The 14,686-nt window shown below is 37.8% G+C and overlaps 1 protein-coding gene across 1 annotated transcript in view; it reads right to left on the bottom strand.

Moving 5' to 3' along the window:
* Nucleotides 1–11,448: 11,448 nt before the first annotated feature.
* syn3 (synapsin III) overlaps nt 11,449–14,686 on the bottom strand; it is a 141,223-nt gene continuing 137,985 nt past the window's right edge. Inside the window, exons 12-14 of the mRNA XM_036577108.1 lie at nt 14,632–14,674; nt 13,978–14,137; nt 11,449–11,874 (exon numbers count right to left, since the gene is read on the bottom strand). Of these exons, the coding sequence (XP_036433001.1) occupies nt 11,751–11,874; nt 13,978–14,137; nt 14,632–14,674 (327 nt within the window). The 3' untranslated portion in view covers nt 11,449–11,750. The remainder of the gene's footprint in view (nt 11,875–13,977; nt 14,138–14,631; nt 14,675–14,686) is intronic.

Genomic DNA, 14,686 nt, shown 5'->3' with positions numbered 1-14,686 from the left:
CACTAGTTTTATAACGTACCTTCTAGGTCCAAAATTTTGTAGACACTTGCTCATTCAGTATTTCTTTCGAAATCAAGAGGATTAATAGTGAATTTGTCCCCTCTCTACTCTTCGTTGAAGGGTTTACACTAGATGTTGGAACAATGCTGTGAGGATCTGATTGCATTCAGCCACAAAAGCATTAGTTAGATCAGGTACTGATATTGGATGATTAGTTCTTGGTCACAAACTCCACTCCAGCTCATCCAGCTCAACAGTACTGGATGGAGCTCCATCACTCCAGAGAACACAGTTTCACCGCTCCACAACTCAATGCTGGGGGGCTTCATACCCCTCTAGCTGACTCTGGGCATGGAGACCTGAGTGCACAATTGAAAGGCTGTGTCAAGAATGGGTCCACCTTAAAGTAGCTGCATTCAGTATTTGGAAGAGGTGTCTGGATACTTTACAACATATAGTGTATATAAAGTGTACTGATCCCAATGGTGCAAGATTTTAGCAGATAAGTATGCAAAAACAGTTTCAAGGAGTGATGACTTCATGTTATTTTGCCAACACTTGCCAAATCAAACTAAAACTTCATACGGCTTGTGGGCTTTGGAATTTCTACTGATTATAATACCACTGATTTATTTATTAGTTTATTTCTGGTTTTCATTAACTCTTCTTTTTTAATGTTTGTGCTGAGGAGTGCTTCTTTATTATTCAGACTAGTATGTAATATAAGGTCCAACTTTATTTTGTTAGCTAGCTACAAAGCAATCAACTCAGTGTCCATCATGTTTTCAAAATTTTCCACTTGTGAGCAGCTCCACCTTCTGCGCTTCACATTGCACTGTAGGTTCATCAACGCTACACTCAATAATCAAGCAGTATTAACAATAAATGTCAGATTTTTTAAATATACTTTGGATTTACTACATAATATACCCCCTAAAACAGTTACAATTAGTGCTTAGTATACAATTGGGCCACATCATCAATAACAATAATAATGTGGCACACGGTTTAGTAGTTTTTGATATTCAATTAGTATGAGGTGGACTGGAACAGGACTACTATTACTGAGGAAGCTCCGGGTTAAGAAGGTAATTCACTCCAGTTATTACTGTCAGATATTAGAGATTGGACCTGGAATAAAGTCACAGATCTCGTCGGTAAGTACTTAAATTTTAATATCTATAAAAAACTAATCCAGCTCCAACAAGGCATTGGACAGTGAAAGTGCTTCACCTGGATTTGCTCTGCCCATTAAAGTACACATCCAGGTGTGAATTACTGGAGACCTGGCAGGGGGTCTTCTTTGGAGAAGACAAAGAAGACTAAAGTATGTAAGGGGTTCTTAAAAAATCCATGTAGTAAATAATTTAAACAGTAAATGCTACTTATAACAATTTAAGTAGTAAATATGTTTCTCCAGCTGCATCGGAAAAGTACATGCAATCCAACTTTAAATGCCCCTACAAGTAGGATATACCATTTCTTAACTGCTGACAATGTTTTAGTTGACTTCCTCATTACATATTCAGTCACTACGCACAAACCTTATATCATGTAGCTAGCATTTCTGTACAATAACCCCGCAACAAAGTAACTGTATTATTTGCACTCTGCAGCCAGTGATGTTCTAATTATGTTCAAGTACATGCAGTCCCACCAGAGGACCTCAAGAATGTTTTTGTTTTGCCTCATAGTTCATAAAGCTCTTGAAGCCAGGCTTTGGCACACGCTTTGAAAAGTGATCCCGTACCATCTGCGGTGACCCCTTTGCAACGCTAAGCCCACCTTCTGTGAGTACTGTGATCACTGAAGATACCCAACAGTGGGCCAGGCCTGGACAGATAGTTGATGCGCTCCACTGAGTCAAAGACACTTTGCTATTATGCTGTCCATTTTTTGTGTTCGCTCACACAGAAGTTGGCTCATGTTTCTTCACTTTTGAGCAGGGATGGACGGCCATTGGGACTACCAGGATGATTCTCGGTGGACCATTCTGTCTGTTGGTGGTGCTGTCGGTCCACAAACAGAGGGAAAGAGGGAGGGAGACTGAGAAAGAGAGAGATGCTCTGTGAGTAGCTCACACATGGTGCATCCTCAACACCCCCCTCTTAATGGCAAAATTCAACTGAATGTAGTGAAGCAAAGAGAAAACTGACAAGAGATGGAGAAAACATGCAAAAAGTAATCACAGCTGTTACCATTAGTTATTAGTACAGCCCACAAACCAGGAAAGATTACTAGCTAGTAGACATGCTGATAATGCTAAAGTCTGAAATTAAGGTTTAGGTTATAAATTGGGTGCCTGACTAGTTAGCTAGATAGAAAAGTCACCCTAAACTTTATAAAGATCTGTATATGATTATATCCATTCTTAATTAAAGTGCACAAACTGGTCAAAATGAAAACATGGTTGATTCTGTGGTTTTCCCACATTGCTTTAAGAACAAAGGTGGAACTGAAAACCTCACTAGAAATATTGGCGTATTTAACTAGTGTTGAGAGAGTTGGTATTGAACATGTCACAAGCAAGTGTTCTTGCATCATAACATTTAACAGCCTACCATATTTCAGTATGCAAAGCCAGGCCATTGTGTCCAATAACAAGGAGGCTTGAGTTATGGAGGCTGATCCTTCAGATGAGCTAACACCGAAGCTAACAGTAGAAATAATAAAATCATCACAAAATCAAGCTGAATTCCCAGTCATGTACTGCGTCATTACATAGTAATGTTCAATAGAGAAACCTTTTAATGAATTTTTCCACACTAACATTAGCCACTAGTGAAATGCCAGTTCTGTATCAAGCAATAGAGAAAAACTGCAAGCATGCATTGTCTGTTTTAACAGCCTGTATAAATTTCAAACTGTGAGTTTCCCCCACTTCATCTGAAGCATTTTTTATCAATGCTAATACTGACCTTTAAACTGATGTTCATGATATTACCCAGCAATCATTTCTTCCCAATTGTTTTGTTTTCAAATGTAGTTTATTCAGAAAAATACCTTATTAAGGTGTCAGTGATAACTTTGAATTATTATAGCAGTTAAATACACATTGTAATTTTTAAATTGTATTTATTTTATTTAACATTTTTATATTTAGTTGTTTACAGGTTCTATTTACCTTATATCTCAGCACTGTTATGTTGTATTTAACTTGGCAACTTTTTCCTTCAGAACTTTGATCCTTCTATTCCGATATTATTGGGGTGGAGATGTCGCTAAGAGGCCCCAAATGTTTAGAAAAGGTCCCAGCCATCATGACTGCAATAGATGATGAAGTAGAACTACTTTCAAATCAAGTGATTAGCAATACACACTGTTCTACATATAGGCCGGAGGGTCAGGCGTTCCTCTGGTCACACAAGGCCTCAAGGCAGTGTGAAATGTGTAACACATCACCTGTTCTGGGAATCGTGCTCAGGATTATGGGACAGGTAATGTCCTATCCATATTTGCTATTTAATAAACAAACAAACAAATTAGTAAATTATCAAAAACGCTGTCCACAAACCCTCAAACCATGTTACGATTTCAAACACTCATTCTTTCTACACTCTACAAATTAATACCAGACGTGGCTGAGTGTGAAGGCCTTGTTATTGAGCCTTTTTTAAGAGTTAAGAGAGGGGATTTGTCAAAGCTGGTGAATCATGGTGATCTGGCTCTCAGACACATTACAAGTCAAGATGATGAACTGCATTATCAGCTGCAATTCAACTATGTTTGATTTCTTTCACATAAATCACCTATGAATGTGTCAGTGAATGAATTTCAAACCTTTAAGCTTCAGCCATAAAACTATATAGAGTATGGACATTTTTTGGGGGTATTTATGTCTACTGTTTTCCATTTTCCCAAACATGGCATAATGAGACTGACTAAAATTCTTCTTACACTGACGTGGTAAACATTTTGTGATTTTTGAGTTGATTTGCCAGTGAGCATGTTAGAGTTACTTTTTTAATAAAGTGAGAAATTGTAGTTTAATTTACATATTTTTAGCATAGAAAATATATTTGACACTCAATTCAGATACAGAATCCATAGAAAGGATGCTGACATTTCATTCTGCTGCTCCTGTAAAGACAAAAAAGGGTGATATTCCATGTATATCTCTAAAATGTTGACAGCAGCAAGGCTAAGCAATCTGAAGGGTTGGATATACATTTCTTTTGTATTCTTGTTATTGTTACAGCAGGACTTCTCAGTTAGCCAGACAACGTAAGCTCAAAGATGAGGACTGCCCAATAAGAATGTCCCTCAGCTCTTTTACTATTGGACAGGCTTGACTTTGGGCTTAAGTTATCTGGCTACACTGAGAAATGCTGCTTTGTGAAATACCCCCAGATTTCCCCATCTGACTGGCCAGCTTTGTAGTTTGTTTACAGGGCAGATGCTGCCCTCTAGTGTCCATACCCTCTTATCTCACTCAGTGATTTTCTTTTTTTATGTCATTGGGACAGAAGATTTTTGTGCCAAGCCTCTATATCCAAATGTATGAAGGAACAACAAGGAAAAGGCGATAAGAAAAACATTTGGTGTGGTTCATTTGTAAGTTTTTGAGTTCACACCTCACTTCACACAATAGTCATGCCTTTAAGGTATGAGGCAGGTTAAAAAGTAGACAGCTGTCTGGTAGATGAATAATCTAGAAGGCTAGATGTCAGAAGACAGGGCAGATATTCATGGATAGTAGATAGAGCAGAGGAAGCTCAGCCATCTCCTCTATTACTATTACATTATGACCTTTTCCTGTATTACATTTACAGGATGACACTCAAGCTGTTGTTTTCCTCTTGTCTGGCATTCTTTTCTCATATGCTAAATGTCAAAAAATGAATGTAAACATTAGTGGATTTAACTCCTTTAAGGTCAGCTATTGCTGCCACAGGTGTTCAGTTTCACACACATCTTGTTTAATCTCCACAGAAAAGCCATACAAGAGCCTAAGGTCTCTGTGCCCAATGCCAAGAGGGAGCTCTGACCTGAGAACTGTGTTCTCTGGAGTGATGGAGCTCCATCCAAAACTTTAGTGATGAGTTGGAGTGGAGTTTGTGATCCAGAACTAATCACCCAACATCAGTACATGACCTCACTAATACTCTTGTGGCTGAATGCAATCAAACCTCACAGCAATGTTCCAACATCTAGTGTAAAGCCTTCCCAGAAGAGTAGTCTCTGTTACCACAGCAAAGAGGGACGAACCTCCTATTTGAGATTGTGAAGTCCTATAAGTACCTGGGTGTTCACCTCAACAACAAGCTGGACTGGACTGACAACACAGCTGCCCTCTACAGGAAAGGCCAGAGCAGGCTACATCTCCTGAGGAGACTCAGGTCCTTTGGCGTGCAGGGGGGCACTTCTCAGGACCTTCTTCGACGCTGTGGTGGCATCAGCCATTTTTTATGGAGTGGTGTGCTGGGGCAGCAGCATCTCCATTGCTGACAGGAAGAGACTGAATAAGATCATCAGGAAGTCCAGCTCTGTCCTGGGATGTCCTCTTGACCCAGTGGAGGTGGTGGGGGACAGGAGAATGAGGACTAAGCTAACAAACATGCTGAAGAACCTGTCCCACCCCATGCACCGCTCTCTGACAGCACTGAGCAGCTCCTTCAGTGCCCGGCTGCGGCACCCGCGGTGCGTGGGGGAGAGATACCGCAGGTCCTTCCTCCCAGCCGCTGTCAGACTCTATAACAGTCACGGCACTCAGTAGACAGTAGTTTACAATTACTTTCCATGTGCAAGAACTCTCAACATCACTGCCACAGCACTTTACTGTGTGCAATATCTCAACCCACCATGCGTAGTATATTCACTGCGGATCACTGTCAACATGTTTACCACCATTATGTGCAATTATGTCAAGTGCAATATTTCTCCATTTATTTACTGTTTATTTATTTGCCATTTCATTCACTGTACAATACTCACTACAATACATACATTTCTACATTTCTAAATTTAAATTTAATACTTTGTATATTTTTCTTGTAATCTTTGTACATATACATATATATCTTTATACTTTTATTGTTTATTCTATTTTATATATTGTTTGTATATTTCCTGCTGCTCTGTCTTCTGTGCTGCTGTAACACCGCAAATTTCCCCGTTGTGGGATTAATAAAGGATTATCTAATCTAATCTATTAATACCCTTGATTTCAGAAGAAATGCTAGATGAGCAGGTGTTCACCAAATTTTGGACATATAGTGAACCTTACAGTATGGTATGTCTTCACCTTTCTGCTTCTGTTTGGCCTCTTATCTTTACATTTGGCAAAATGTTCTTATCCAGAGAACTTGTATTCCACATCTTCTATCTCAATGCTCTCAGGGTAGCCCCAGATTCCCTATGCCTTCATTTAATGAGAGAAAAAACATATTATTTGTATCATTATCATTATTAACAATAATAATATTATTATTTTAAACTATTATTAACTCACTTTTTTTATATTGTCTTTGGATTGTCCAAAAAAGGGTCACCAAATTGCACCAAAAAGTAACTATGGAGGCCTGTAAGGACGGCTGTATTGAAATGATGATTTTTGAACAGTGACAATATTTCTTTTCAGATCATATTTTAAAGTATCTCTAGTAACAAAATATATTGAACAAACCCACCTACCCTTTTTAATCCATACTGTGGTTTTGTGTTTTTTTTCTTTCGCCCACCACAACATTATGTTTTGGCAAAACTTTTGGGGGCCTCAGGGCTAGAGGATGGCTAACACATTAAAAAATACGAGCTACAGTTATTTAGCAAGCTTGAGTTTCTAATAAAGTGGCCAGTAAGTTTAGAGGTAAGAATAAAAGATACTGCACTGATCTAGTCTGTACTGCAGTTTAAGTTGTTTGACCACCTCTTTCTTAAGGATTTTACCAGCAAAAATAATTTATAAATAAAGCAAAACAAAAGCCCACATATATTAAACACTGTCCATTTTAATAGCATTTCCATTAACCAAAATAGAGAACCGAAACGGTAACAAAATGGCGTGTGTTACATTAAAGCACATGTAGTCACGCACACTATACATAAAGCATTCAGACAGAAACACTGATGTATATTAGTAAACTACACTACAGAGGCACCAGAGAGTCCTAATCATGCCACAGTTACTGTATATAAAACCACTACACTGCATACACTCACTGCAACATGACAAACACATGATCATCTTTAATGATTGTGTGTGATCTCACTATTTTCATTTCATTGTATGATGTGATGTGTTTATTTGTGTGTAAGTGCTTTTTTTCCTGTATGTAAATGTGTGTACATTGTAGACTCATTTGGCTATAATCAGTCTGGAATCATCTTAAGATTAGCAAATGAAGCTGCTTCATGATCAGCAGTGGCTGGTTTTGCTTCATGTCTGTGAATAAACTATGTAACACATTTTAACTCAATTCAATGTGTTTGACATCAATTAAATCAAGGTATCTTTTTGGGAACTTCAATTAAGATGAAAGCAAAAAGAAATACTACTGCTGTGGATGCAGCCTTAGCTTTTACTGCACTGTGCGTAAACAACAGAGAGCTATTTGCGCTCAGAGAGATGGGAGATGTGAGGTAGCCCAGTGACCGCAGGTCAAGTGATAATGGACAGCTATCCCTCAGCTTTAAAGCTAATCTCCCTGTCTAATGACTACACTCACATGTCAGATATCAGGAAAAATATCAGTCATACACACTTATCAAAGAACACCGTTCATTACCATGGATGGTAAAATAAAAGGCAATATTTCATACACTTGTATGTAAAAGTTGGCCAAATGACATTCTGTTGATTTTTGACGTGAAAAGGAGTAAAAACAACCAGCAACTATTTTACTTCAAAAAACACACTATTTGCTAATGTTAATCCACAGTTACATTATATCTGATTCTTCTGAAATAGTAATTGTGGCGTGTATGGACGTCTGTCCAAGTATAAATTCTCAGAACGTAACAGACACGTTAGGGCTGGTTAGGCAGGTAATTCATTGTCATTAGGATATGTCAGCTGATGACAGTTCCAGAGCGTAATAAGTTCTCTGACTTTTCAAACCTTGTGCTAACTTTCAACACTCAATTATGAGCTTCTCTAAGCCGCTGGCTTACAGAGAAGGGAAGGCTAAAAAAGATATCATAGTGGAAATTAAAGCAAGACCTGGAAGACCAAGAAATCTCTCAGATAAAAGGGCCAAAGGACCTGCAGGACGATTTAGCTTACACAGGAGTGGTGGTGCACCGTTTCTACTGTGCAGAATCATTGCACAAACATGATCTGCATAGAATAGTCATCAAAAGTCATAAACTGTACCTGCAACCTCATCCTTGACCACAATCACTAATAATAGGTTTGGACAAAAAACAGCATTTAATTAAAAAACTGTTGGGGCGGATCTATTATGCTTTGAGTTTGTGCGGCTGCCAAACTGTAAAAAAATGACTTAACAATTAAACCTAAAAAAAATTATTTATGTGGTACCAAGTAAATTAAATAGTTCTATTCTACCTAAATAAATACTTTGAATGTAGGATTCTTTCAATCAAATTGACTTTCTGAGTTGAGTAAAACTAGTTGCATGTTACTACATTAAGTAATTTTTTTAGGTTGAACTGACGAGCCATTTTTGCAGCGCATCCAATCTTTAGTACAGCCACAATTACTATTTTATTTTTTCCTATTTTTAAACTTGATCAAATATTAAATTGGTGTGCATAAACATTTGCAGAAAAATGTTATTTTAAAAAAAAATTGCTTCCTGCAGAGGTTGTGTTCTTTTTTTTTTATTTCACTTAACTTTATCACTTGGGTGCCCAAACTTTTACATACAACTGCAAACAAATAAATAAATAAATAAATAAATAAATAAATAAATAAATAAATGTTATTCAATTTGACTACCTTAAAGGAATAATCCCATGGTTTTAAATCTAATTTCTATATGCCACACTTGTACATGACTGATTAACACATTTAGGACATGTTGACCTGGAACACTTTTATAACTGATGTCAATGGACAGGTGATGCAGCCCCTTCCTATGGGCTTCTTTGTAAGTGTATTTTGAGTGAGTGAGTTTCTTTGATTTTCTAAGTGCAGGAAAAATACAGTCTGTGCTAATCGACTGTATGCTACAGATGTGTAGCATAGAGATTAGATTAAAAAGCGTTGGACTGTTCCTTTAACAGAGGTTGAGTTCATTACTTAGTACATTAATTTACTGGGAGAGTTCCATGAACTTGTCAAAACTCTACACATTATGTACATCTCAACATATCTATTATGCTGTTATCAGTTATATAAGAAAGGAAACTTAGCTATGTATGTCTGAAGTTGCTGAATGCTTATATATATGAACAGATTGATACAGATGAGAGGAGAACCTCCAATCACAAAAACCATTCCTCATTTCTACTTTATGGCTTTTCATCGCACTTAATAACGTGCATGGAAGTGACAGAGGAAACCGACTGAGCACACTGACATTAGGCATTCTCGCATTACAAAGATAAAAATCTGTAGCATCACTGCTAAGTTTTACTTTTCTCTTAAACACAGAATTTGGTCCATTTAATTAGGAATTTGAAATAAACTCAGCTACTCATCACAGGCAAAATCATAATTCATGATCACAAATACTTTTTTATATTGCACAATACTAAACTTCAACAAAACAATAAGGCAAATATGACACCTAGAATCACAGGTAACTATAATCCTTTTGCTTCATTCTGTTAAAACATATAATACGTAAATGAACTGATGGCTTTCAGGCGTGACCCCTAGGTTACTATTACCTTTCTACTTTTTTCTTTAATTAATTAAATATTATAATTATTATTTTTCGCTGTTATTAATCTTTCATAATTCTTTCCTTGAATGTCACGTCACTGTCTGAGATTCCCAGCAAAGAAAATTAAACATATAAAATGCCCAAAAAACAAGAGAATAGTATTTACAATAAAAACAATGTCAAGTACATCTTCATTTATAAAGGGAAGATTCATTTGTAGTGGAAGACTGATCTGTTTTGGAAAAAAGCATTCCCGTACTCCCACTGTGGTATATTGCGTGATATAGGTACTATATCAGCCTGTCTGCATGATAAACTGCAATAATTAATCATAAATAATGGCTTTTTCCACGAACTGCAAATAAGTTTTCATACCAAGAAAGTGAAATACTAGTTTAGAGCTGTTTGCAACATTTAACACACTGTATACACTAAAGTACCATTTTGAAACAATTAGTTTTACATGAGGAGTTGGGTAATTTATTTATTAGCAGAATACCTTTTTGATTTTAGTCCTATGCAAGTCGGTTAGTAAATTTTTAAAAACATTTTACGGTTTAAATGAATCACAGAAATAGCTTATATTAATATATCTATCCATTACGAATGTACATGTTGGTGAATATTCCATCATATTCTGAGGAAAATTAGATTTTGTGGCTTTTCCTAAGAACGGAGGCACACGAAGAAGCATTTAATTTTATTCTCTGCAGCCCAAATCACACCAATACGTACTGACCTACATCAAATGTATGATACCCAATATTAAGATCCATAATACAACCGAACAACAGCTTGCTGGGTAGATGATTCATATGAAAAGATTAAATAATGTTAGTACATGTTTTGACTTGTGAGCAGAGGAAACAAAGCCTGGGCAGTATCTAAAAATAATTAGCACAAGATTTTCTAGTCGAAAGCCAACGATTATCTATTATATTACCTCCCCACCACCAACGAATACACAAGGTCTGCTGCAGGTTATACTTACTTTCTGTTCTATTTTTAGTTTGCATGCTTTTTTAAAGCATTAACTGCTTTAATGAAAAGTTTTATTAAACATCACATATTAGATAATACACTATCAAATAACCCAGCAACTTCTGAAAACTACTCCACTTGTAGTTCTGACAGTTGTTACTGCAAACGAGCATTCACGAGCTCCTTCTGGTGTAGGTTCATGGTGAGTTGCATGCTAACAGTGCATCTAAATGAGTGATTTCCAAAGCCATGTCCACATACTTTACAGATCAAAAATGAGGTATTGTCCTTGAGTATCTGTAGTATTTAGCTATAGATGCCCTAAGAAAAGAATGTAGTTTTATCTTTGTGAAAGACAGCAGCATGGAAAATCGTCATCAGGTTACTTCTCGATTATCAATGATATCCCATTACATCGCCCTATCGCCCAGGCCTAGTGGAAGCTATTACGTGTGAAGTATTTTTGGTGTGACAAATGTTAAGAGAGTAGATGCCCTCATCTCTGTAATTTGTACAGAGATCTCTTATCCTGTGCAGTCATAAACAGTACAGTAGTGATACTATCATTTCACAGACATATGTCTGAATTATACTCGATTACTAAGTATACTATTTTAACAGAAATTTGGCTTAAATTAATTGGAAAGGCAAGGAATGTGGATGTTTTCAATAATTATGGTTATGGTAAGTTAAATATTAGAATATTGTCTGAGGAATGAGTTTATATCCACTAACACAGGCTCTGATTGCTGGGTCTGCAGACTCATAAATCAAAGGGCTGGTTAAGGGGGTTCAGTTTAAAAATAGGTTAAAAAACAACTAACCATAATCCTAACAGTGACATAAACATTAGCCTACAGTACACAGTCATAAGGTCAGTCTGTTTCCTCTCCTTTAAGCTCCACCCCGAATCTACTGACCTTCAGAACATCATCATTCCAAAAGTGCTGGTCGCTGCGTGTGCACGTACGTGGATTAGTCGGAGAAGAGGCTGGCGAAGGACTGGCGGAGGCTGCGGATGGTCTCGGCTTTGGCCTCATCATCTGTGGGGTTGCTCCTCAGTGTCTCCGTGAAGGTGTTTGTGAGTGACTGTGATTTGCTGAAAGAAAGTGACAGTGAACTGAGCTTCAACATGGAAAGCAGCAGTGTCCATTCTTCTCTGCAAAGAGCCGATGTGGCTGCAGGGTTTTATTCCTCTTACATAAGTGCTCAGTTAAGGTAAGTGAATCAGGGGAACTCCACAGATTTCTCAGATTTTCTGTGGTCTGATGTGAAATGCTCCATTTTAGAAAAATGTAGCAAGTCAGAACTGTTCACAGTAGTGGTGATAGGAAACAGATGTCTAAAGCCTTTAAAAGCTCCCTCACAGAATATTATTACACAACAGGAATTTGGTTAGGAATATGCTGTTTGATGCCTGGAAGACTGTTCTATGATAATTTATACAATGAGATTTTGGCCTAAAACTTTGTTAGATTTTGTTTAGATTTCAGATTTTAGTTTTGGTTTTAACATTACATTTAAAACTAAGGCGACACGTGTAGGTTCACTGGTCATTTAGGATAGTAAATAAAATGCCTATATTTAAGTCGTAGACATCATGACTCCTGGTTCCTATCACCACCACTGTAAAGAAATCAGAGTCAGTGAGTTTCTCTACAATTATGAATTTTACATCAAACCAATGAATGAGTTAATATATGTCTCACCACCGAATTATACAGAAATTGAAAAATCAGTTGGACTCTTAAAGGTGCCATAGAATGGAAAACTGTATTTACACTGTCAAAGATGAATAAGAAGAGTTTAGTTCATGGAACCGATATATGTGAACCTCAAACACGGTTATCTTGCTTTTTTGCAAATGCAGGTTTTGTATTTGAAATGGCCACTTCCAAAATCCTAAACTGTTATGTAACATTCTTGATTCATTAATATTTACACCCCCAAATTTACACATACCAGCCCAGGCTCTCACCCAGCACGTACTGTGAAGAATGAAATGACAACAGAGCAACAGCAATAAAATGGCAGACTATGTGTATGAGATGTACTATTCCAGGCTGTGAAGGGGATGTCGGCACTTTTCATACCCTTCCCGAGGAGCTGAGCTGTAAACGGGAATGTCTGATGTTCATTTTTAAACGAAGCTGCAGTTGGCTTCCGGTTCGCCAGCTTCTTAATCGAATATTCTGTTCCACCTTAAATGTTATAGCTTGTCCAGCCAAAATGCAACTCGAGCACCATTTAGGTGGAATGGAAAATTTGCAAGACAAGCTGACGAATATAAAGCCATCTTCAGCTCCCACATCTTTAACAAGATCCTGGATAACTTTATTCAAAGCTGTTAGTTTGCTCTGCACATTTCTCAAACCTTGGACAATATCGTGCAGGCCTTGTTCAACGTCTGAACAAGATGGAGTCCAACTTTATTAGCAACACAACCCCAACAGCAACCTGTAAGCAGAAGCCATGCTTTGTGATTTTATCCACTTTTTGCCAGTTGAAGCCAAATCATCTTAAATTGAAAGTTTCATAGTGTGCTAACAACTTTAATTTACTTTGTGTTGCTGTGACGATCAAAAGCAAGTAGCTAGTATAGGTAACGTTAGCTACGAGCAGGCGCCAAGTAACTAACAAAGCTAAGTAAACAGCATGATGACCTAGCTTACTTACAGGGAGGTTCATTTTGTTTTCTTGCCTGTGTCTATTCTGACATGTTGCTTCTGTGTGAGCCATTGCGGTGCCTCGACAGCAAATCAGAGCAGAGCTCAACAAATTATTAAGGAGCTCACCAAAAAAGGGAAAAACTGGTTCTTTAATTTTAGGGTCAAATCAAAATAAAACCACATCTGGGCATTTTTCACCCTCAAGTTCATTTTTTCAGTTTTTAGAAAACAGAGAAACCTGGTCGTAGTTTCCACGTGTGCACATTACAATCCTTATTGCTTATATATGATTTTTTGCTCAGATTCAATCTGCCATGACGTTTCACATTTTTGGAATGTAAAAAAATGGAAAATGGAAAAAAAATCTATTCTGATCTGATCTTTCTAATCTGGTCTCCCTATGGTTGCAATGACAATGTATCGGATACATATCTGGTCCAGGAGCACATATTAAAATCCGATTTTACATTTTTTTCACCAAAAATTGGATTTGTACCATTTTAACCGTATCCTGTCAAAGTAAAGTGACTCACTTGAGCAGTGGTGCTTGTTTCTGAGAGGCTCCTGCAGAGCCGGAGGCTGGGATAGGGCCAGGCTGGAAGGCCTGACTGGGTGAGGTGGTAGCTGAGCGGGCTCGCTGCGGAGAACCATGAGCAGACTGAGATGGAGAACCAGAGGCTGAGCGAGGACCTCCTATAAGCCACAGATACACAAACACTTTAATACACATGCCTAACAACTTCACCACTATTAACCCCTTAAAATCTCAGGCTTATTAGATACTAAGGTTTATTATTCAGTAACTACAGGGACTTCAGTGCAAACTGGCTTAGCTATTCTTAGGTTACAGACGTAACGTGCCGGTGGGCCTGGCCATTTAAGGGGTTAACAAGCAAAACATCACGAGTTTAACAGTGATGCCGGGTCTGGGTGAAAAAAGGGAAAGAAAAACTAAAATCTCTCGTTTTAAGTCAAAATGAAACTGTCACTCACATCAGTAAATACTGCCTCATCATACTTTTGTACCTTAGATTCACCAAAAGAAAATGACTATTTCCCCCAAAGGAACTCTCTTTACAACATGCCCCCCCTTTCCCAGAATTCCATGTCAGTGAGCATTCACAGTTTCCAGGCAATACTGTTACCTGGAGGCCAGTCACACAGTACCGGGACAGCTGCTGACTCACCTTGAGCTCGCCTCGGCTGGGCTGTTTGTGGAGCGGGCTGTGTCTGTTTCAGATA

Source organism: Colossoma macropomum, unplaced genomic scaffold (genome assembly GCF_904425465.1).
Source record: "Colossoma macropomum unplaced genomic scaffold, Colossoma_macropomum, whole genome shotgun sequence".
Classification (NCBI taxonomy): Eukaryota; Metazoa; Chordata; class Actinopteri; order Characiformes; family Serrasalmidae; genus Colossoma; species Colossoma macropomum.
Note: the sequence above shows the minus strand (reverse complement) of the source record. Positions and strands in the feature narration are given on the sequence as shown.